The sequence below is a fragment of the Carassius carassius genome, chromosome 6 (assembly GCF_963082965.1).
Source record: "Carassius carassius chromosome 6, fCarCar2.1, whole genome shotgun sequence".
NCBI classification, from domain to species: domain Eukaryota; kingdom Metazoa; phylum Chordata; class Actinopteri; order Cypriniformes; family Cyprinidae; genus Carassius; species Carassius carassius.
In genome coordinates, this window is record NC_081760.1 from 20673937 (window position 1) to 20700375 (window position 26439).

The 26439-nt window shown below is 36.9% G+C and overlaps 1 protein-coding gene across 3 annotated transcripts in view; it reads left to right on the forward strand.

Annotated features, from left to right (window-relative positions):
* LOC132142477 (mitogen-activated protein kinase kinase kinase kinase 4-like) overlaps window positions 1-26439 on the forward strand; it is a 151900-nt gene that overhangs the window by 60391 nt on the left and 65070 nt on the right. For all 3 annotated transcript variants that reach the window (XM_059552372.1, XM_059552370.1, XM_059552371.1), the window contains exons 11-14: window positions 12090-12162; window positions 12280-12490; window positions 13058-13219; window positions 13295-13381. In XM_059552372.1, coding sequence (XP_059408355.1) covers window positions 12090-12162; window positions 12280-12490; window positions 13058-13219; window positions 13295-13381 — 533 coding nt within the window. The remainder of the gene's footprint in view (window positions 1-12089; window positions 12163-12279; window positions 12491-13057; window positions 13220-13294; window positions 13382-26439) is intronic.

The following is a 26439-nucleotide window of genomic DNA, read 5'->3' on the forward strand; positions in this document are numbered from 1 at the left end:
TTAAGATCACTGATCATATTATTTACAAAAAGTGTTTTCGTAGAAAGGGATCTGATATTTAATAAGCCAAGCTTTATCATTTGTTTATGCGAATTGCATCTGTTTTTTATTAATTGAACCTCAATTAAATTGTTAATCTTAACTTGGTTTAGACGTTTTTGTATTTTCTAGTTCGGGGAACAGACACAGTCTCTATAGTGTGATATCTAGGTGAAAGAGTCTCTATGTGCTGAGAATTAGCTGACCTCTGTGACGTGAGACACCTAGCAGACGGTTGGTTTAGCCAGTCTGTCTGCTTTCTGACCTGGGCCCCAGTTAGTCAAGTATAAACACTAAGACTATTTGCCATATTTCTAGAGAGAAAAGTGGTGCCACCCCAGGAGGGATGAAGACCATAGTAAAGACTCTTTAGTAAAATGATAACTCGTTTAACGTTTAAATCATATTGCTCTCTATTTTATAAAACATAAAAACATCCTGTTGTAGTGAGACATTTAGATGCTGTGAACGAAGCTTCATTATCTTTCACTTGATTATACATTTAGTCAGGAATTATAGTTTGGAAAGAATCTAACTTGTAATAAATGTGTACAAGTTATGTGAAAACTAATACAAGTAGATTAATAAAAAAAAAAAGACTTACTCATGTTTATGATTTTTGCTGGATCAGGCCGCTGTATTTATTTATTTTTCTCTGAGGTAAATCAAAGCTTATATTAATATATATATGTGCGTGTATATATATATATATATATATATATATATATATATATATATATATATATATATATATATATATATATATATATAAACTGTAATGTTATTACCTTAATGCTGGAAAGACCTTTATTTTATTTTATTATAATTTTTTTGTTAATACTAGCTGATCATGCATCTAACCATCCACTCGGCGTTAAAGGGGTAGTTCACCCAAAAATCTAAATTATGTCATTAATAACTCACCCTCATGTCGTTCCAAACCAGTAAGAACTCCATTTATCTTCGGAACACAGTTTAAGATATTTTAGATTTAGTCAGAGAGCTCTCAGTCCCTCCATTGAAACTGTGTGTACGGTCTACTGTCTATGTCCAGAAAGGTAAGAAAAACATCATCAAAGTAGTCCATGTGACATCAGAGGGTCAGTTAGAATATTTTGAAGCATCGAAAATACATTTTGGTCCAAAAATAGCAAAAACTACGACTTTATTCAGCATTGTCTTCTCTTCCGTGTCTGTTGTGAGAGAGTTCAAAACAAAGCAGTTCGTGATATCCGGTTCGCAAACGAATCATTCGATGTAACCGGATCTTTTTGAACCAGTTCACCAAATCGAACTGAATCGTTTTAAACGGTTCGTGTCTCCAATATGCATTAATCCACAAATGACTTAAGCTGTTAACTTTTTTAATGTGGCTGACACTCCCTCTGAGTTCAAACAAACCAATATCCCGGAGTAATTCATGTACTCAAACAGTACACTGACTGAACTGCTGTGAAGAGAGAACTGAAGATGAACACAGAGCTGAGCCAGATAATGACAGCCTACTGATAATGTAGTAGCACTGTAAGATTAAATTTGTTTGAAAGCATTATTGCTAAAGCGATTGCGTGTGAATGTGCTGTATCTGTTTAAATCATGCTTTAACCCGAAAATAATCAGTAAAAGAAACCGACAAACTCCTTAGCCTTTAACATCCCGCTTGACTCTTGCAGTCATTATAACCTGATCAAGCCATAGCTAAATATGTTTAACATGAATTCTTGCTGAATATGCAGTTAAATTACGGGCTGTTGGCATGGATTGTACTCATGATGGAGGCTCTTGAAGCGAGTGAAAACCACGATGCTCAGACTCTTAATATCCTCTCATCGCTCCAGTCAGAATCACTCTGCTCCGCTCATAGTCTGCTCGGCAGCATGTCTCTGTCTCAGACGCGCAGGGAGGGTTGAGCCCTGAGTGGAGCGTTGGTGAAGGTTAAAAAGAAAATTGATTTTCATTCAAACAAACTGATGTAAATTACAAATTCAAGTTAATCGATAAAATCGATTTATCACCCAGCCCTACTTGCTTTCATTTAAATGCAGGTGTGTAAAATATGTGCAAGATTTGCACTGTGCGTGTGATGCTGGATGTGCAGCATTTATTCTTATTTGTTTTATCTTCATTACAGATCTTGTTTGGTTTTATTTTGGATAATTGCATGTAAAAAATTATTTACGTTGTAATGCATATCCAAAATGTGAATTAATATTCATATTTAACTGTTTGTGCAAAAATTATTAATGCGCATTAATGACAGGGCGCATTAATATTCAACATTCAACAGTCTGTGAATGTTGCATTTATCTCGTCGGAGAGAGCCAGCTCTGTGAATTTCATCTTGCAGCTGACAAGAAAAAATTTGTTTATTAATAAATAATTAAAATGTCTAATTTTTCACAATTATTAGGCTACTTCTGCATGTGCTTTGTGGCAAACTTAATGCATGTGCTTGAGCGCAGAATATGTTTAGACTTCATTATGTAAATGTAATATAAACCTCTGATTAGTTGAATATAACAAATGAACGACTAGAACTAGAAAAATCTAACCTTCGGGGCAGACCATTTTTTAGTCTATAACCAAAACAACAGTCCTATATAAACCTGTTTAGCAAGTTTGAAAGCCTCATAAGACACTGTCCATATGAAATACATTTATCTCGACTCCAAGCCATACATAACTACCCCGAAAACCCCAACCCCCTCCAGCTGAACTGAATTCAATCTGTTTTTTGGCTGAAAGAGCGATGTGTTTTCATGTTACTGGGCTGAAACATGCTTGCACTCAGCAGCACTACTCTTTACAACTTACAACTTATTGACCATGATACCAACATCTAGCAAGGAAAACATGAATTCTAACTGACGGAAGATGTATTTCATTGAGCTAATGCTGTTAGAGAGAGAGAGAGAGAGAGAGAGACTAGTCTACGGCTTTTTACAGCTCATTATATTGAAGTACAAATCCAAACACCAGAAACGTTATGCATTTTATGAATAATGAAATGTTATGAAAAGTATGCATTTTATTTATTCACATGCTGTATGGTTGAAATGATATTTTTGTTCACAACTTTAAGTTCCATTGTTTAAAAAAAAAATGCGTTTCATAAACCTTCAGTTGTTGTGCTCAAAAATCCAATGCCATTTGTAATTTCACAGTATTTTCACCTTCTAAATCACTAAAGTCACAATTCTGTAATGGTCAAATTTACTCAGGCCGATGGTATTTTTTAATAACATTTTATTTATTTATTTATTTATTTTTGAATAATTTTAGCCTACATTAATGAACTTGTGTTAACAATATAATTAGAACTAACAATATAATTTGATTATTTTAAATGATCAACTCCTGTATAAAATGGGACAGCAACCTTTATATCAAACATTTTTAAATCGTCCACAGCTGAGCAACGCAGAGGTGGATCTGCGCCAGAGTCATTTTCAGATGCAATGAAAAAAAAAAACCTGGATAGCCTAGATTAGGCCCATGCAGACATGCTCTGCTCTGAAGTATATAATAATTATAATTACTGTTAACCCAGAGTAACACATTTTAACGGATTAATCGCCTATTTTCATTTGCTGCATGTTTTCTTTATTTATTTATTGTTTTTTAAACACGCTGTAAGATTAATAAGGGAATTAAGATCAATATAACTCAAAGGGGATTGAATTACAGTGAACAAGAACCAAATTAGTATGCAAATTATTCAGAATTAATATTTAACACTTTATCAACTATTCGTCCACCGATAAGTTGAGGTTATGGTCAATTCTGGACAAAATATTATCCCGTGGCCTACGGTAATAATATCATGAAATTATGATAACTGATTATGAGCAAGGTAACCAAATCTACAGTTTAAGGCAGTAACTTGTAAGCACACAGCACAAGACACTGGTATGTAAAATCAAACAAGCTTTATTGAACTACTCTAATACACACAAACTAAACTAATGAAAACACACAAACATTCATTCAAACAGTTACAGAGAAAAGTGATGTTATTAACGGAGGGTGAATGGAGTCCCAAGTGTATAGCGTTAGACACTATTTCTTGACCTCAACCTGAGAGAATCAATCTACTAGCACTTTAATCTTAGTTCGTTTTCTTAATAAGATTTGCACAAGTTCAGCCAGTATTAGGAGATATTGTGTACTTTGCGTTTGGATGCTCCTTGTGGCTTTGGATGCGTTTCCTTCTGTAACGAAGTTGCATCGCTATCTGTACCTTTGCGTCACCTGGTGGTAGTTTCGCGAATGATTTTAACATGCGACTGACTTGCAGTTAACGACGCGGCCCGCGGTGGTAATACCCATTTAGGTTGTCCACCTACTGATATACTGATATTAATATATATATATATATATATATATATATATATATATATATTAGTCTGGCGAGTAAACTAAAGTACTTACTAGCCAATGGCAATTCAATTGCCAAGGTGTCCGTAGAGGGTTGCAACCTAACCAGTAGTCATTATTAGGGCATGAGCACAAAAATGACACAAACGGAAATGTGTTCTTTATGACTAGAGGAACCTTCCCCTCAAATTTTAATGAAGGTAAAAGCAACTTTGTCCGAACGATGGCATGTATTTTTCGTGAGGTTTCGAGACTGACCTACTTTCCATTGTAACTTGAAACAAGGAATTTACCAGTGTGGTTCAATAAAATAATAGTGTCTGATTCTGATATTTAAACAGACAGTGCTTCTAATGCTAAAGGTTTTTTATTCAGTTTAGTTTTTTATCTTTTTTATTAATCTTCTACATCCATGCACCACTTTTATTATGCAATAACAAGTTACTTTTTATGTCTATCTTAATACATGGTTATATTTAAAAAAGGAGCTTTACACACAACCTTATCAGAGGTAATGATAATGACCTGTATTGGTATACATTTATGTAATCTTGATTTGGGTGTGTACAGTGGTTATACATTTAAAAGGGTTGTAAATCTAGTTCAAGTAAATATTAGCACGCCATAGTCAACTTTTATCAGGTAATTTCACAACAACAAAAATGTGGCTAGTAAAAATTTTGTGTGGCTAGTAACTTTGGAAAACCACTAGCCGCATTGATAAGTGAGCCAAAAAGGTAATGTCAAGCCCTGCTTGCGTGTGTAAAAAAAAAACCTTGTGCCATGGACAGTGGCAGCAGATTGGGGGGCTGATGAGAAGACAATGGAGTGTGTTGAAAGAGGTCCAGCATGTAAGGACTATAGCCAGAGATATTGTCAAAATCATTAAATATTGTCATTGTTAAGAGTATTTGTCATTTCCAATTAATGGCCTGTTATTTTCAGGCTATTATTATTAGGCTACTTTTATTATTAAATTAATATTAAAGTTAATTTGCTTCGCAACAATTTCATAGTTAATGTGTGTGTTGTCAGGTGCCAAAAGTGCCGTCAGTTTTTATTTTCACTATCATGGTGAAAGACATTCACTGGCACAAGTTTGACTTGCACATAGTTTGCATGTAACTTGTATGATATTCACTGGCTCTCCTTCACGGTTTAAAACAGAAGTAGCATATTTCCAATATTGCGTTGCACCCGCACTACAACCCGAATAGTCAGATCACTCAGATGTGTCGTGGATACGCTCTTGACTCTTTCCTGTAACAACGCGCTGAAAAACTGCAAGTAAACCTAAATAATTCACAACTTATTTATTACTGTAATATTCTCTTTTAGGGCTGGGCGATATATCTAACGATATGATCATGTGCATCTAGTCAGTAAATCTGGTTTCAACGATATGATCATGTGCATCTAGTCAGTAAATCTGGTTCCGTGATTACCGCTAAATCGCCATCACCTGCTTTCAAATCGAGTTGCATTTAATAGACAGAGCCATAGATCACTGAAAAGCTACGCAATATCATGTTCATTATTGCCTTCGATGAATACGCAATATGAACGTGATATTGCATTGCTTGCAGTGTTCATTTTGGCATGCATTTTTGATTTAGTCTTTGTCTTGAGTTGAAAATGCTTAATAGTCTGTCACATTTTAGTCATTTGAGTCTTTCATAGTTTTAGTCTAGTTTTAGTCGACGAAAAGTCATTGCATTTTTGTCAACTTTTAGTCAATAGTTTTAGCCACACTGTAGTTACCAAGATTTATATGTAGTTTTCAAATGAGAATAATCATTAATTCTTCTTTCTTTAGACCAAATCAATTAAGCTTATGAGAAGTTTGAATCAAGGACTGAATTTGGAAAATCTTGAATAAAGTATGACAAGTTTCATTTTTGGGTGAACTATCCCTTTAACAGAAGTGAAAAAGGAGCAACTTATAAAAATATTATATAGTGGAGCGTGCGCGAGAGAGAACACTTCTATCAGCGTGATTCCGCCTATCCGGCCTTCACTAACTTTAATTTAATCGACAACGAATTGTGACTCTCGGGAAAAAATGGGACATCTGGATACCTTATCCCTACCCCTTCGGGTGCTGAGGCCATTATTTCATTACTTTGCGTTTTATTAGTCTACCCATCCACTGCACTGCATCCACTATACTGAGACTAGATATGCGAACGGCCCTTATCTGATCGCAATCCAATGACGGGGATGCACATTTTTAAGGGCAATAGCCTGTAGGATGCAATTTGAATGTCCGGTAGTCCTCAAATAACATTATAGTCCAGTCTTGTCTAGTTAATGAAGACACTGCATAAATTTCGTCATAATTTCGTCATCAGATGTTATTTTTAGCTCGTCAATGTCTCATTTTAGTCACAGAAAAAAATTTCGTTAACGAATATGTTTTGTCTTCGTTGACGAAATTAATACTGGTTGCTTGTCAGTGATATAAGGCTCTGTCTATTAAATGCCGCTCGATTTGAAAGCAGGTGATGGCGATTTAGCAGTAATCACAAAACCAGATTTACTGACTAGATGCGCATGATCATATTGTTAGATATATCGTCCAGCCCTATTCTCTTTATAATATTGTTTATGAAATTCCCAATTATAGTTATTAATGTTGTGCATTTGTTTCATGCTGCGTGTTAGGGCTGTGCGATATTGGGAAAATATATAATTGCGTTTTTTTTTTTTTTTTTTTACAGATATTGCGATTTAATTTGCAATTTTAAATTTGCCAAGTAAAGTGGTGGGCCGTTATCGGCGTTAACGTGAGACTCTTATCGGGCGATAAAAAAAAATATCGCCGTTAATCTATTCTCAAAGTTGGGTTGGGAGCTGGGTCTATACTAAGCAAGCTATGATGACTTTCACCTTGATATTTTATATAACCGACTGGCTAAGGCCAGCCTAAAAAGATGCTCAGGACAGTTGACGGGCCACTGCTGCGCATCGTCACGAAAGCTTATCTTTTTCACGTGTTTTTAAGCCTTACCGCTTGTCGATTTAAACATTAAAGCATCCAAAATCAAGATGCGGAAAAGCTGAACAGAGTAGCTGGTTACTCGCGTGCTGTGTTCGGTTCGCACGAGAGAGATCGAGAGCCGCGTATCACGGACAGTGACACTGAACCGAGCTCTCTTCTGCGAAGTTCTCCTCGAAGTCCCTCCTGCACCTGAACGAACACATACAAATCGCAGTTTGAACAAACAAAAAGATGTGAAAGAGCCCAATTCAGTACTCGCGGTGTTCTGGTGTTCAGGGCTCACGCAGAGAAAGGCGTCTCAAAACACTTGAACATCGAATTTGCTTATTTTTGCTCTTGTGCCGCCAAATACATACAAAATATGTCAAAATATCCACCTTGGAGATTATACTCGGAAAAAACTGTCAGTTATTTCTTAAATGAAAGTAAACAGTTGAGGGAAAAAATGGGATGTGTATTATATTGGATGCGTTCATCGTCTCTTAAAGTGACCGCGCCTAATTTAGCTACTGGCTGCTGTAATGTTAATCCTAGAAAATGAAAATGAAAATCACTCACTGAATAAATGTAGGTTTGATTGTATATTTCATTTTTACATTGAAGACTATCCAGTGCTATTTTACGTTTAATTGTTTGGTTTCTGTACCTTGCAACCTACAAACTTGAAAAAAAATGTAACATTTTGTAAATAGCACAAATAAATAAAAATAAATGAACATACACTTTAAACAATTTCAAACAGGGCCCACTGGTACAACCTTCACTGGCTCCCCGCTGACCCCAGCTACGGCCCTGCTCACGCCTGTTTCACACATTCTCCGTCTGCAGTGCGTATGCAGTCCGTGTGCGTTACATATGTGGTACAGCACGGCCTCGATGTGGTTTCACACAGGATGCGTTTGCAGTCCGCTACTCGGTACGTAAACGATCGCTGCACTGCTGCAGACGCAACGCTCCTGGAACGCAACTGGAATCCTTTAACATGGGTGCGTAAAAAAATATGCAACGCATACACACTGCAGACGGAGTATGTGTGAAACAGGCGTAAGGTTGTTTGCACCTTGTGCAATGTGGAATTAGTTTAAAGCTTTTTCAAGCACTTTGTGATGCATTTTCGAAACAGGAGAGGAGCCCCTTCTTAAAATGTGGACCTGAGCAGCTGCTGAATACATAGTATTATAGAATAATTATGTTATAGGGAACATGCTTAAAGTCGCTGCCGAAACGAGGCTTTGTTGTTGTAGAGTGCCGGACGAGCAGACAATTATTATTTTTGAAACCAGTGCAGCACGGGAAAAAAAGCTGTAATGTTACATACCAGCCTCCTAGAGTTCTGCAGCTCAAGACGCAGTAGTCCAGCGCGTTGGCTACACATTTCCACATTGTAAAATTTAAATAAAACAACATATCTATCGCAAATGTAAACACCTCCATCAACGCAACATCATTCCCGTATTGCCAAAGAGCTGCATGGACACACAAATCAGATCTGAACAGTTGTGATATACAGTGTGGACATCATTTTAGATCAGATTCCAATCGGATACAAAGATAATCGTATTTGCACTAACAGTGTGAATGTAGCCGTAGTTAACTACGTCAACATTTAAGCCATAGTTGACGCTTCATTAACACGTGCTGTAACTGAACCTCTCTCAACCACAAACGCCGCCTTTAATCAATTTTTTGCTCTCTTCTCTTTAACTTTTGACAGAACACGAAATGTGTTTAACCTATGCGACCGGTTAGTACAGACCAAAACTCGACCATTTTTTTAGCAGCAATAATCAGCCAAATTTGCGAGTCCATTCAGTCGCATTGTTTATGTTCAGTGCCTCCAACATGGCCGACTTCCGGATTGATGACGTGTCCGTGAAAACCCTCTATTGGGAATAGAGAACATGCAATAAGATATGCTCTTCATTGTGACACAGCTCTTGTAAATTATCTTTTTTGTTCGTTGTCTGTCTTTTCAAAGATTAAGTTACATAAAATTTTTCTTTAGTTTTAATTTGCCTAACTATGGACCTGACCCTGTAGAAGCCATAATCCCACTCTGTGTCTCTCCTGCTTTCCAGGTTTTTTTTTTATTTTTTATGGTGGGTGTTTACACAGTTGGCTAGAGCAGAGCTGATTGGGGATAACGGATGTACCCTCACTCTATTGGTTAGTAAGACTGTCACTCAAGACTGACAGTCATGCATATGGAACAGAGTAATATCACGTCCACATCACAGGGTTTTGCGATTAGCAAATCACAACGTCTCAAATCGCAGTTTTGATTCGATTTCGATTAATTGCACAGCCCTGCTGCGTGTGCTGAAGCTAAAGAGTTGAATGAACTGGTAAACTGAAGTGCTGCCAGCTTATTCAACACAGGGAAATGCATTATCTATTCAGACATGTATACAACATAAATATAATATTACAACTTATATTACAAGACCAAATGCACACGTGAACTCAAACTAAGTTACATGCTAATCAGAATGTGTAACTTCTGTTGTGGTTGCGTTTTTGGCTCTTCTCGCAACAACGCGTGGAATCACGGAAACCAAACCATAAGAATTCATAACGTTTTATTATAATAGTGTTCTCATTACAATGTTAATATGAGAAAAATCTGATTTATACGCATAAAATAAACACAATATTACAACGTACAATTGCACAAAGACTGAATGCACAAGCGAACTTAGCTGTGCTAGTCGTGTGGATGCGCTTTTCCCTTAACCCTCTGGAGTCAAAGGGTATTTTTGGGGCCTGGAGAAGTTTTGAAGTTTTCATATGGATTACTTTATCACAGAATATTTGTTTTCGGCGACACTTGTTTAGTTTAAAAGTAGACATGTCAAGCTTTTCTATAGATATCTCTCTCATGTCTTTTTCGTTGAGTATTCACGGAGTTACAGTTCATTTTAATGACGTGTTTGTAAATGAAGATCAGCGCAGACAAAGGCTGCAGACAGCACACCTTGTTTGTTATCTTTATTTTATAAGTGCACAAAGTTTTGTTGTTATGTCTGTATCCAAAAAAGTAGACCCTTTACATATTCGATTGATGAATTGCTCTTATCTGTACGATTAAAACTGAAAGTGTAATTTAAGTTCTTTTCGGGAGAAATCAGGAGAAAATGACTCATAACGCGTATACGTTAATCCAATCCAATGGTATTTCAAGCAATTAAAAACCATCATGGTGAACAATGTGCATCGGAAGTGTCACTGCAGGAAATAATGCATTATTTATCTGTTTTAAGATATCGGCCAAATTCTCTTATCAGTTTCGATAACGATACCAGAAAAAATAACATATCAGCTGATACCGATATGGTGGCCGGTATATCGTGCATCCCTAATATATATATAAATATATCTATCCATCTATCTATCTATCTATCTATCTATCTATATATATATATATATATATATATATATATATATATATATATATATATATAGGGCTGTGCGATTAATCGAAATCGAATCGAAATCGCGATTTGAGACGTTGCGATTTGCTTAAGTGACCTTGAGTGACCGTCTTACCAATAGAGTGAGCGAACCACCATTCTCCCCAATCAGCACTGCTCTAACCAACTGTGTAAACGCCCACATCTGGCAGTATGGATGAGGCTTGATGCACGCCCGCAACCTTCATCAGCTCGTGCCTGGCTCCGCATTTAAAACGAATGTAAATTCAGTCTAACTGCTTGCTAATTTCACTTGCATTAAATGAAACATTCATCACATTTTCCAGTTGTTCTTAAAATCCCAAATACAGTGTAACATGTAATACTTAAATTATTGACTAAAGAAATAGTTCTTTATTTATATAAAAAAATAAATATTTCCAGTGAAATTCAGTAACTAAGTTAATTCTGTAAAATTAGTTATACCATTATAATCTTGACAGCTGAAAAAAATAAAAAAATAAATTTTATATATATATATATATATATATATATATATATATATATATATATATATATATATAAAGTACAGACCAAAAGTTTGGACACACCTTCTCATTCAAAGAGTTTTCTTTATTGGTCTACAAGTTGGGATTGGTAATGCTGCACTGTAATCACAGTTATTTATTTATATTTTTCATTATATTTTATTATATGATATTGGTTTGAGACTGAGAGTATTTTATTTAGTGGAGAACTTTGCAGCAGTATTTTATTTCTTATTCTTTTTTTTATTTTATATATATTTTATTAAAAAGTATTTTAAAAAAAGTGTAAACAAATTGTTAAAAAAAGTTTATAGTAATAAACAACCTGCAGTTTACAGTCTGGCGAGTAAAAAAAAAATTACTATCCAATGGCAATTCAATTGTCAAGGTGTCTGTAGAGGGTTGTTCTTTCTGTTGCTCATATCTCCATGCCTGTATGCATCTTTGGATCAGACTGCGTAAACCTTGTTGCTTAGCATTAGTTGTAAAACACATGGCAATAGCAATTCCACTGTATATAATGTAGTACAAATACATAATAAAAGTCGCCAACTCCCCATGTAATTGTTATCTGATTTTGTAGTGTTTTATTTCACACTGTAAAGCGGAGTTCACAAAGAATGTTGCAGGACTTTTTTTGTTTTGTTTTGTTTTGTTTTTTTTAAAGCAAATTTTAAAATGTTATGATTACGATTAATTTTTCTCTCCTTTCAGATGAGACAGAATATGAGTACAGTGGAAGTGAAGAAGAGGGAGAAGAGGCACAAGAACAGGAAGGAGAGGCCAGGTATCAGAAAATATTTTTTTAAGTAACAATTACTTAGCTTCAGATGTATCTTGAAACTTTCAGCGTATTCCTGGGTGGTTTGTTTTAAGTCTTATTGATGTGTCCCCTCACCCTCAGTTCTATAGTGAATGTGCCTGGTGAATCTACTCTGCGACGTGACTTCATTCGGCTGCAGCAGGAGAATAAAGAGCGTTCAGAGGCACTGAGAAGACAACAGATCCTCCAGGAACAGCAACTCAGAGAACAAGAGGAATATAAACGCCAGTTATTGGCTGAGAGACAAAAACGCATTGAACAGCAGAAGGAGCAAAGAAAACGACTTGAGGAGGTTGGTCTCCAATATAAATATTGCGACTTTTGTGTTAATCTTGTGTATACTGTTCTACATGAATGTGTGTGTGAGTCATTTTGGAGAAAATGGAAGTGCAGGCGGTTGTGGTGGCAACATATAACAATACTTTTACTTTATTTATGCTCATTCAACGCTTTGTTTATTTTAGTATGTCTTTACTGGTTAATGTTGATTGAGGAAACATCACTTAAGTTTAAATGTATGATGATTGATCATAATGCAAAGCAATCACATTACATGTATATGACATTTTTAGCGGCATTCAGTGTGGGATTTGACTGATTGATACGTAAATTAGGAAGTTTCAGATTGCTTATACAGTTTTTTGATTGTATCCTGGGGGTTTGTTAGATTACTAGAGTAATAAGTTGACATCCAACATCAAGTTGTCACACATCCCTGTTGTAAACATTAAGTTGCAACGCCCAAAGTAATTGAACTGTCCCCAGTAAAAATAAGAATAACATGCACAGATTCAGTATTTTCTTTTGGACAACAATCAGTGTAAAAATATGGGGAAAAAAGACACTCATTTTCTCACAGCAACAACGACGGGAGCGTGAGATGAGACGGCAGCAGGAGCGGGAGCAGAGACGCAGGGAACAGGAGGACAAGAGACACAAAGAGGAAATGGAACTTAGACGTAAAGAGGAAGAAGACCACAGGAGGGCTGAGGAGGAAAAGAGGAGGATTGACCTTGAACAGGTGACTTTATTAGATAACTTGTTTAAAATGACATAGAACTTAAGCTAAACACTTGTTTTACGGTTTGTTTTACAGGAGTTTATCCACAGGCAGCTCGAGGAGGAGCAAAGACATCTTGAAATCCTTCAGCAACAGCTGCAGCAGGAGCAGGCCAAACTACTGGTATTAAATCAGTTTTTCAGTTGTTTCATTGTTTCAGTTCTTCAGGGGGCATGCTCAGGGTAGTGCTGGTTAATGCATGATGATAAAAATAGAGAAATGGCCTTAAGCAATTAACCAAATAAACTGTGAAAAAGTTATATTTTCTAATACATCTTTAGAAACCGTACAATTCCGAGAGCACTGTACTAGCTGCGCCATCTGCAGGACAGATAAAAGGGTTCAAATGGTTCAAATCACCAAATGCGAATATAATCAATGCTGAAACATGTTACTCACCTGGTAACTTTATGAATGGTGGTGAGAATTTGGGATTGCTTAGTACTATCAGAAAATCGGTAATGGTTGTGATTTAATTATATAAATGTAGGCTATAGTTTGACGCGTTACACGCACACAGAGCTTGACATACCCGCCCTGAGTGAGCTGTCTGCCATTGTGTCGACTCCGGTGCAGGGGAAGACATCGCCGATTAAGTGATTGAGGTGTTTTGCTGTTGAAAGTAATAATGAACATAGCAGTCATTATTTACTCCCAACATAAAGATGCAAAGGATGAACATTGCTTTCAGTTTGAAACATTAACATTGCTTTCAGTTGGCTCGTCTCGGGCAAACTTATTTTTATTATTAATGCATTTATATTTTTGAAATACATAAAACAATTTATTTGATTTGGTTGCATTTGTTTGTCAGATTTACAGATTGTTTTAACACCTCTAGTACTTAGTTTCATGAAATCATAGCTTAGTAAAAGCATCTGGTTACAAAGCAGTTGTAGAGTTTTTGACATCAATTTAGCACAAATTTGGCTATAATTCCTAACATCAGTTCTCACAGCAAGTAGGGATGTTCATTCCGGTTATTTTTCCTAACCGTCTACTGACGCTTGTTAACCAATTATTAACCGTTAACTGACAATATTATTTTAAATTAGAATTGAATAAGAAAAATAGAAAGTGTGTGACCCATTAAAAATACTAACATTTCCCGGGGATTCATTTTACATGTTCAAAAAGCAGCAAACAACAGAACATGAGGATTCACATGTGCTGTGTCCGAAACCGCTCCCTATCCACTATATAGGGCACTTTATCGGGTGTCAGCCATTTTGTAGTGCTGTCTGAATTCTGAGTGAAGGACTTCATTCCCTATGTTCGTCGACTACTTTTTACCCACAATTCATTCTGATTTCGAGTATACATCCGATGTACACTCACTGATGCACTATTTCCCACAATCCAATGCAGAGTAGCATCGAGCTGGAAGCGAGAGCGAGCGATTTTGAATGAGAGATGACGTTTACATCTTTATTATTTCTGCTTTAACGTTTATTTCATACATTATATTAAAATGTTATGTAGGCAATAACTCAGTTTAATATTTGACTAATTTACTGAGGTGGCATCTTTGTTAACTTAGAAAAATTATGATAATTTGGTGGATAATTTAAAAATGTTTGTCAATCACAGTAGCATATTCATTCTGATGTAAAATTAACTGCCGCCTGAGGGCACTCTACCACCCTCTTACCTGAGCTCAAAATGCTGCCTGATCGAGTGTCAAGATGCTAAAAATAAATACATAATTATGAACATGTTTTTGTTTATTTTTGTTCTCACTATTTTAATAGCATTTAATGATTATGAACATAAAAGCATTACAAAAAAATTTATTATATACCATCGATGAAACCACAAAGCTGACACGGAGGTATGTATAATTGCAATATAAAGTAATTTTGAGTATTATTGCTATTAGTATTATTTTCTAAAATAAGGTACATGTAATATAAAAGTACATATGACATATACATATGTTTTTGCAACCGCTCCAAGTCTCACATGCAGTGAATACGTCACCGTTCCGAATCCATTCACTTATTTGTTCACTCCTTCCTGATAATAGAGAACTCAACTGCCATACACTATATAGGGATTAGTGAACGAGTGAGCGATTTCAGACACAGCAATGGTCTTCATATCACATCACACACCTGCAATGCTTCTGCGAGCGGAGAAAACATAATAAAGCTAGGCTATATATAGCGAATGAATAGGCCTATACAAGAATTATATTTTTACTTGAATAATTAATTACGAAAAACTCAAGTGATTTATGGTGCCGCATTCCCGCACAAAGTTTTGCAGGGAACCTGTTCATTATCATAATAAAATAGTTAGTATTAGTAATAATCACACTGCTCAGTTTAAATATGTAATAAAATCTGTGCTGTTAAGTGTTCATACCCCCATGATGTTATGCAAAACATTTTGCTTTGTATGGATATTGGAACGCGTAGGGCTGAAACGATTAGATGACATTTAACAAATATTTTTGTTGTCGAGTAGTTGTTTGATTTAATTTAACCTAATTTAGAGCCTGCAATAATGCGGTTTGACCAGTGTGGCCATGTAGGGCAAGACTGCAATTCAGCCCTCCTCGATGCAATTCAAGAGAAGAAGAGATCATAGACTAGATACAGTGCTCAGTGCTGCTTCAGAGAAACGCACCCGAGCCGAATAAACAACAATGTCAATGTCACCTTTATTTATATAGCTCTTTAAACAAAATACATTGCGTCAAAGCAACTGAACAACATTCATTAGGAAAACAGTGTCAATAATGCAAAAATGAGAGTTAAAGGCAGTTCATCATTGGATTCAGTTATGTCATCTCTGTTCAGTTAAATAGTGTCTGTGCATTTATTTGCAATCAAGTCAACGATATCGCTGTAGATGAAGTGTCCCCAACTAAGCAAGCCAGAGGCGACAGCGGCAAGGAACCGAAACTCCATCGGTGACAGAATGGAGAAAAAAACCTTGGGAGAAACCAGGCTCAGTTGGGGGGCCAGTTCTCCTCTGACCAGACGAAACCAGTAGTTCAATTCCAGGCTGCAGCAAAGTCAGATTGTGCAGAAGAATCATCTGTTTCCTGTGGTCTTGTCCTGGTGCTCCTCTGAGACAAGGTCTTTACAGGGGATCTGTATCTGGGGCTCTAGTTGTCCTGGTCTCCGCTGTCTTTCAGGGATGTAGAGGTCCTTTCTAGGTGCTGATCCACCATCTGGTCTGGATACGTACTGGATCCGGGTGACTGCAGTGACCCTCTGATCTGGACACAGACTGGATCTGGTGGCCACGGTGACCTCGGAACAAGAGAGAAACAGACAAATATTAGCGTAGATGCCATTCTTCTAATGATGTAGCAAGTACATAGGTTGTTATGGGAAGTGTTTCCGGTTCCGGTTTACCTAATTAATGTAGCCTAAAAATCCTTTAACGGATTTGGATAATAAAAGAATATTAGTATGTTATGTGTATGCCAGGTTAAAGAGATGGGTCTTTAATCTAGATTTAAACTGCAAGAGTGTGTCTGCCTCCCGAACAATGTTAGGTAGGTTATTCCAGAGTTTGGGCGCCAAATAGGAAAAGGATCTGCCGCCTGCAGTTGATTTTGATATTCTAGGTATTATCAAATTGCCTGAGTTTTGAGAACGTAGCGGACGTAGAGGATTATAATTTAAAAGGAGCTCATTCAAATACTGAGGTGCTAAACCATTCAGGGCTTTATAAGTAATAAGCAATATTTTAAAATCTATGCGATGCTTGATAGGGAGCCAGTGCAGTGTTGACAGGACCGGGCTAATATGGTCATACTTCCTGGTTCTAGTAAGAACTCTTGCTGCTGCATTTTGGACTAGCTGTAGTTTGTTTACTAAGCGTGCAGAACAACCACCCAATAAAGCATTACAATAATCTAACCTTGAGGTCATAAATGCATGGATTAACATTTCTGCATTTGACATTGAGAGCATAGGCCGTAATTTAGATATATTTTTGAGATGGAAAAATGCAGTTTTACAAATGCTAGAAACGTGGCTTTCTAAGGAAAGATTGCGATCAAGTAGCACACCTAGGTTCCTAACTGATGATGAAGAATTGACAGAGCAACCATCAAGTCTTAGACAGTGTTCCAGGTTATTACAAGCAGAGTTTTTAGGTCCTATAATTAACACCTCTGTTTTTTCAGAATTTAGCAGTAAGAAATTACTCGTCATCCAGTTTTTTATATCGACTATGCAATCCATTAGTTTTTCAAATTGGTGTATTTCACCGGGCTGCGAAGAAATATAGAGCTGAGTATCATCAGCATAACAGTGAAAGCTAACACCATGTTTCCTGATGATATCTCCCAAGGGTAACATATAAAGCGTGAAGAGTAGCGGCCCTAGTACTGAGCCTTGAGGTACTCCATACTGCACTTGTGATCGATAGGATACATCTTCATTCACTGCTACGAACTGATGGCGGTCATATAAGTACGATTTAAACCATGCTAATGCACTTCCACTGATGCCAACAAAGTATTCAAGTCTATGCAAAAGAATGTTGTGGTCAACTGTGTCAAACGCAGCACTAAGATCCAATAAAACTAATAGAGAGATACACCCACGATCAGATGATAAGAGCAGATCATTTGTAACTCTAAGAAGAGCAGTCTCAGTACTATGATACGGTCTAAATCCTGACTGGAAATCCTCACATATACCATTTTTCTCTAAGAAGGAATATAATTGTGTGGATACCACCTTTTCTAGTATCTTGGACAGAAAAGGGAGATTTGAGATTGGTCCATAATTAACTAGTTCTTTGGGGTCAAGTTGTGGTTTTTTGATGAGAGGCTTAATAACAGCCAGTTTGAAGGTTTTGGGGACATGTCCTAATGACAATGAGGAATTAATAATAGTCAGAAGAGGATCTATGACCTCTGGAAGCACCTCTTTCAGGAGCTTAGATGGTATAGGGTCTAACATACATGTTGTTGGTTTAGATGATTTAACAAGTTTATACAATTCTTCCTCTCCTATAGTAGAGAATGAGTGGAACTGTTCCTCAGGGGATCTATAGTGCACTGTCTGATGTGATACTGTAGCTGACGGCTGAATGGTTGCAATTTTATCTCTAATAGTATTGATTTTAGAAGTAAAGTAGTTCATAAAGTCATTACTGCTGTGGTGTTGGGAAATGTCAACACTTGTTGAGGCTTTATTTTTCGTTAATTTAGCCACTGTATTGAATAAATACCTGGGGTTATGTTTGTTTTCTTCTAAAAGAGAAGAAAAGTAATCGGATCTAGCAGTTTTTAATGCTTTTCTGTAGGATATGTTACTTTCCCGCCAAGCAATACGAAATACCTCTAGTTTTGTTTTCCTCCAGCTGCGCTCTATTTTTCGGGCTGCTCTCTTTAGGGTGCGAGTATGCTCATTATACCATGGTGTCAAACTGTTTTCCTTAACCTTCCTTAAGCGTAAAGGAGCAACTTTATTTAAAGTGCTAGAAAAGAGAGAGTCCATAGTTTCTGTTACATCATCAAGTTGTTCTGAGGTTTTGGATATGTTAAGGAATTTGGATACATCAGGAAGATAACTTAAAAAGCAGTCTTTTGTGGTAGAAGTGATGGTTCTTCCATACTTGTAACAAGAAGTAGAATTTACAATTTTGGCTATATGAATTTTGCAAAGAACTAAATAATGATCTGAGATATCATCACTTGGCTGAATAATTTCAACACCATCAACATCAATTCCATGTGACAGTATTAAATCTAGAGTATGATTTCGACAATGAGTAGGTCCTGAAATGTGTTGTCTCACACCAATAGAGTTCAGAATGTCTATAAATGCTGATCCCAATGCATCGTTTTCATTATCAACATGGATATTAAAATCACCAACTATTAAAACTTTATCTGCAGCCAGAACTAACTCGGATGTAAAATCACCAAACTCTTTAATAAAGTCTGTATGGTGCCCTGGTGGCCTGTATACAGTAGCCAGTACAAACATAACAGGGGATTTATCATTAACATCTGTTTCTCTGGATAATGTTATATGAAGCACCATTACTTCAAACCAGTTATACTTCAAGCCTGCCCTCTGAGAAATCCTGAAAACGTTGTTATAAATTGAAGCAACACCTCCCCCTTTGCCTTTTAGACATGGCTCATGTCTATAACAGTAATATTGGGGGGTGAACTCATTTAAAATAATTTAATCATCAGGTTTTAGCCAGGTTTCTGTCAAACAGAGCACATCTAGATTATGATCCGTGATCATATTATTTACAAAGTGTTTTCGTAGAAAGGGATCTGATATTCAATAACCCAAGCTTTATCAATTGTTTATCTGTATTGCATCTTTTTTTTATTTGTTGAACCTCAATTAAATTGTTAATCTTAACTTGGTTTGGATGTTTTTTGTATTTTCTAGTTCGGGGAACAGACACAGTCTCTATAGTGTGATATCTAGGTGAAAGAGTCTTTATGTGCTGAGAATTAGCTGACCTCTGTGACGTTTGTCTGAAACAGTGTCGCGCAGCGCAGCATAACGTTCATTCCGAACGCTGAGTAATTAAATACACCGGTATGTGCAGTATATTCCAAATTAACATCGTAACGAAAATATACACCGGTTTTCGGTATGAACCGGTTTACCGCCCAGCACTAAGTTGAAGTATAAACGCAAGCTTTTTACTCATGTCAAAGTACTGGTTTCAAAACTACTTAAAGTATAAAAGTAAAAGTAATGCAAGGAAAAAAATTCCGTTACGAACAAAAGCTTAGGCCGCGCCACAGGGGCCTATTTTGCACTACCCAACCTTCTCAAAAAAAACATTTTCCTAAGGGCTATAGGCCATAATGACTATAATGTTATATTAAAATGTTTATGTTGAAAAATTTGGGATGCACTAGGCTACCTGTTTCAGTCGCATATATGTCCACTGAAAATGATTGCACTTTAGTACAATGCAAATACATTAAAGAACTAGAGATATGATGACTAGTTGCCTATAAGTATTGTAATGGTGCAAAAAGTCAAACTTCAGAGGCATGTCATTAATAACCTTTAATGGAATGTAAATGTACATCCAAGCTTAGCTGCAGGAATCTGCGAGGGCAATGGTCAAGAACATTGGTGTACCCAGGGTAGGCTTAGTAACAATTACCCTTGTATGGTTGTCTATTTACAGTAAACATTAGTGCTGTCAAAATGAATGATTAATCTAAGTGTTTAATAAAAAAAATAAAAATGAAAAATAACTCCTAATCCTGATACCTTCTTGATTGATAGCTTCCTGTATTCGCTACATACGTCTGCTATGTTCAGTGTTCGGGGGATAACAAGTTACAAAGTTGGAATAGGCTACTTATCACAACATTGTCAATCACAAATACAAATTTATTCAAACGTCTCGCTACCGAACTACCTACAGTAGCTTAATTTGTGGAGGAAGAAGAGAAAGCACCCATTTGGTAAATGAGCCAGTGAGAAATAATAACTTTTAAGTAGGGTCCGGTGCCATTTCGATACTTTTAAAATGGTACCGGTGCCTGAACCGATACTTAAAAAAAAAAAAAAAAAAAAAAAAAAAAAAAAAAAACTATGGATAACATTAAAGAACATTACAAATATTTTAAATAAATCCATAGCTTTCACCTTGGATGCTCTTTTTCCCAAGTTGTGCTTCCCTTACTCTAAGGCTAATAAATGTATTTCACAATCTGGGTCATTATTGAATACAAAACCACACATAATGTTTCTACTCTTTCTCTGTCAATCTCTCTGATATTTAGTTAAAATGAGTGCTGTCTGTCACTGTCTTTAATCAGTTCTATGAATTACTGTATGCTCATTCTTTATAAAGTAGCAACAATGTCGTTTGTAAAGTACAGTACTATGCAAAAGTCTTAGGCACATTAGTATTTTTACCCCAAAAAAGGGTTTTAAGCCAGATATTTATATCTTTTGCTGTAGTGTGTTTGCCATTAGTTTTAATAATAATCTAGTGCGATTTTAAAATGCACAAGCAGTCTGACAACGGCAAAATACATTATAGGAAATGTAAACTGATATTTTCTACTGACAAACTTCAGCAAAATATATAAATAACTGGCCGAACACCATTCTTTTGGGTGAAAATACTTACACTACTGTGCAAATGTCTTAGTCACGTATGTATAAAGTATGTGTGATTTAAATTAAGTATATTTAGATAAACACAATTGAAGTATGCATTCGTTCATATGTTAGTGTTAAGGGCTAGATTGTCGCTGGAGGAAACAGCTGTGGTGTGATGAGCGGTGAACAGCGAAAACTTTACAGTAGATGGGAAACCGACTGCTCCCTTGCAACCTTTTGTAAACTGTATTTATGACAAAGAACTGCACAGATACAGAAATTCTAACAATCTATCGATAAACACACACCTTGTGTCCTCTGTTTCTGTTTGAGTCCGCTCGCGCTGCTCCGCTCGCGGTCTGCAGATTGAAGAGCGTGCTGAAAGATGGAGAGGAGACGGGTCTGACTCTGGTTTCATATAAAATTTAAGGGGACTGACTCTGAGGCGATCGCAAATTTGTGTACAGTTTATGGAGCTCAAAGCTATAGCTCCGCTAAAAAAAGCCTAGCGACGCCCGTGCTTCTTGTGTACATTTCAGAGAACCAGGACAAACATTTCAATCGATCGCTCAGGCATTTAAGAGGCGCCGAAATGAGGCACCGAAATCTGCATTCGGTTATTCGGTTAATCTTATTCGGTTTGGTGCATATACCAGTTCCATACCCAACCCTACTTTTAAGAAATATATTTTTTGATAAACGAACCCAACACTGGCTATGTCCTTGCAGGAGTGTGATGTGATTTGTGTCATGTGCAGGTGTGAAGGATCGCGTACAAACCAATAGGGTGTCGGAATGGAATATGTTTATACTTCTCATCCAACCACATTTTTGAATGGGTTGTCCCTATTCTCTTAATGAATGATGGGCTTACCATTCAATAGACCAATCAGACTGCCATCTCCCATTCCCTTTAAGAGCAAGATGCGATCGTGCCATGGCGGATTGCTATTTACATGGCACAGTTTATTGGCATAAAAGCTGAACCTCTCTCAAGCAAAGAAACTGATCTGCTCGTGCGCGAGCATGCGAGCAGATCATCTACGGGACAAGCAGGAATCCACCAAAGCTTCCCGAGGTGAAGGCGGCGTGGGATAAAGTAGAATTTCATTCATAATTATAAGTAGTAATAGGCTGAATTGCAAATAGGTAGCCTAATTCTACACGCAATGGCTATCCATCATTACATTTTTATATTTATGTAGCCTACACAATAATATTCTTTTACACTGTAATCCTTTTGTTTTTAATATTTGGCATGTTTGTGTGATGCGCATCCCTGTGTGTAATAAGCAAAGTCAACGTGCACTGTGGACCCGCCCAGAGACGCATTTTCTACCAACGCGCTCTTTAAATAACAACAAAAAAAAAAATTGCGCCATTGTCTTTAGACTTTAGACCAGGTTTGAGTTGGTCTATGGCGCAGTCTATTTTCAGCTCTTTGAAATAGTAATGCGCCAGCATTGCCCCTGAACACACCTCTTTTTTTTAGAACAGCATGCCCATGGGCGCACAAATGGGCGCGAATGCATTGCTAATTAAATGACGTGGCCCTATGTGTGGTTTTCTATTAAACAATGACCCAGATCATGAAATACATTTATTAGCACAACTTGGGAAATGAGTGCATCCAAGGAGTGTGTGAAAGCTATGGATTTATTTAAAATATTTTGTAATGTTATGCATAGTTTTTTTGTGGATCTTTTTTTTTTTCTGGCACAGTTTAGGCACCGTTACAGTTTTAAAAGTATCGAAATGGCACCGGTATCGTAAAATACCCAATCAATACCCAACCCTAGTGATGATTTGGGGTGCAATAACATCTGCTGGTGTTGGTCTTTTGTGTTTTTTGGAAACCAAAGTCACTGCACCCGTTTACCAAGACATTTTGGAGCACTTCATGCTTCCTTCTGCTGACCAGCTTTTTGTAGATGCTGATTTCATTTTCCAGCAGGAATTGGCACCTGTCCACACTGCCAAAAGCACCAAAAGTTGGTTAAATGACAATGGTGTTGGTGTGCTTGACTGGCCAGCAAACTCACCAGATCTGAACCCCATAAAGAATCTATGTGGTATTGTCAAGAGGAAAATGAGAAACCAGAGACCAAAAAATGCAGATGAGCTGAAGGCCAATGAAGGCCACTGGGCTTCCATACCACCTCAGCAATGCCACAAACTGATCACCTCCATGCCACGCCGAATTGAGGCAGTAATTAAAGCAAAAGGAGCCCCTACCAAGTAGTGAGTACATGTACAGTAAATTAACATACTTTCCAGAAGGCCAACAATTCACAAAAAATGTTTTATTTATTTATTATTAGGGGCCAAGCAACGAAGGTGCGTAGGCATCTATTGTTTTCACTGGCGTTATTCTTCTTCCGCCGCAAGTCTGAACGTTAACCATAACAAATTTGAAGTCTTTATCTCTCTCTCTCTCTCTATCTTCAACTCTCTAGCACCACCACTTGCCCAAAGTATCAGTGTTTCTATGTGTATAACTTTTGAACCGTAAGCCAGAAAATTTAAAGGTCCCATTCTTCGTGATCCCATGTTTTAAACTTTAGTTAGTGTGTAATGTTGTTGTTAGAGTATAAATAATATCTGTAAAATTCTAAAGCTCAAAGTTCAATGCCAAGCAAGATATTTTATTTAACAGAATTCGCCTACAAAAAACGACCCGTTTGGACTACATTCCTCTAGTTCCTGCAGTAATGACGTCACTAAAACAGTTTTTTGACTAACCTCCGCGCACATGAATACACAAAAAAGGGGGTGTGGTCTTGTTGCGCTCCGACGGAGAAGAGGAAGAGTTGCGTTTGTGTTTGTCACCATGTCATCAAAACCCTGTTATTTTCATCTCGGAGTCCAATCACCTTTGTTTGGGCTTCTCAGGGACGCTGTACTTGGAGATTAATGGTTACAATTTATGTTTAACTAGGTCCTCGAAAATTATAATCCACATGTAAAACTATGTGCAGCACATTTTGCTGAGGACATCGAGCTTCCTCAATCTCAATCAGTTTAAAGCCGGATTCGCACAAAGATTATTCTTGAAAGATGGAGCAGTTCCCTCTTTGTCTGGAGAAGGCGTTGTTTATGGACCACAACCGGTAAGTGTATTGTATTATTTAAGTTGGTGCGTTTAACAGTTTCTGTAACTTATTACACAAAGGGCAACGCTGTTTAGCTTTGTTAACTAAATGTTAGGGCTAGGTGTGGGCGATATCTCGATATTTAAAATATATCGATATATTTTTTAAACACAATATGGATTTTGACATATCGTATATATCGATATATTGTTTATATTTGATTCTGATTCCGCCACTTTGCTTGTTTACCTTCTCTGTGCTGTGCTCGCCCCCGCTCGTTCGCCCCCGCCTCCTTGCTTTTGTTCCCCCTCCCCTCGCGTGCTGTCTCAGTGAACATGGCGGCGTCCTCAACCAGCCCGGAGGCTACAGAACTAGTATCAAAAAAGACAACTGGCTCAATTATATGGAGATACTTCGGTTTTAAGGCATCGGATGAACAGCAAGCAGATTTCTACTGTAGGGCCCTATGATTTCCGCGACGCAGAAAACACGGACGGAATCGCGGAATCCAGTCATTAAAAATGGAATTTACAGTTTAACGCAGAATGTCACAGAATTTGTCAAAATTTGAATGAATTAATCAAAAGTAGGTCATTGCACTCAAATCAAATCGCGATATGGACTAATATCTGTAAATATTAAGTCGGAAAAGTCTACTTAAATATGAATCAAAATCACTCTCACGGACCTTTTCCTGGACTGTGCCCAGCTGGTGGAATGACCTCCCAATCTCAATTCGTACAGCCGAGTCTTTACTCATTTTCAAGAAACATCTAAAGACTCATCTTTTTCGCCTGCACTTAACCAACTAACACTAGCACTTTTCCTTTACTTGTCTTTTCATTTTATTTAAAAAAAAAAAAAAAAAAAACCTGCCTATGCGTTCTATACTAGACTAACTGAGACTTGTCATGGCACTTGTATACTGTTGTTGTTCTCTTGTTGACCTGACTGCTTCTTTTGTTCTCATTTGTAAGTCGCTTTGGATAAAAGTGTCTGCTAAATGATTAAATGTAAATGTAAATGAATCCTGCATGTTCTGCGTGTCTGTGTTAATGAATGGCGCAGAAGCTCTTCTTCGTTTTATTACACACACGGAAGCGCGCGTGACGCTCCAGTGATTTCAGCGTCTTTCCTCTCATTAAATAAAGACGTGAACACATGAGGAACATCTCCAGAACTGCACTGAGAGTCACTAGGCTAGAAGATATACTGTGTATAGCCAATAGTAAATACATTTGTTGTGTTTTGATATCTTGAAAAAACCTTGGCAGCTTGGTCTGAATTTTTAAATACTCCTTCAAGGGATTCGTGCAATTTACACCCAACTTCAACATTATACTAATACACTGAGGTGATAAATCTGGAATGGTCTTGCCATGGTAAGTTATTAAATCAGTGACAAATATTGAAAATGGGGAGAGGCTCATAAAAGTTTGTGTGATTTAGATCAGACTTCAGTCTGAATACATGGGTGGGTCTTCGTCATAGTGCCACCAGCTTGGCAGCTGGCTGTCATAATGTCACTTACAACAGTCATGACACATACTTTCACATTCACATACATTAATGAAATTTGGTAGGCACGTGCAACATCACACCTACAAAAAGTCTTTTAGAGCTATACCATGAACCCAACAGGAAGTTAGTCATTTAGAATTTTTCTCAGCAAATTTTTTGCAGTTTTAATTTTTTTTTATATATATCAAACATAAAAATTTGACACCTGTATATATATATATATATATATATATATATATATATATATATATATATATATATATATATATATATATATATATATATATATATACAGGTGTCATACTTTGACAAACTGTTCCCGTAGATTTAACAGTACATTTAGTTAGTCTAATCTAAAGGCATTTGCAATGCTATATTGTGAAGCTTTTGAGTTAACAGCATGTCTGTTGTGGTCTGACAAATTTGTATGTTTCGACATAAAAAAGGAATCTGCCCCAAACTTCACAAGTTTGATGAGAGTCCTGGCTCAAAG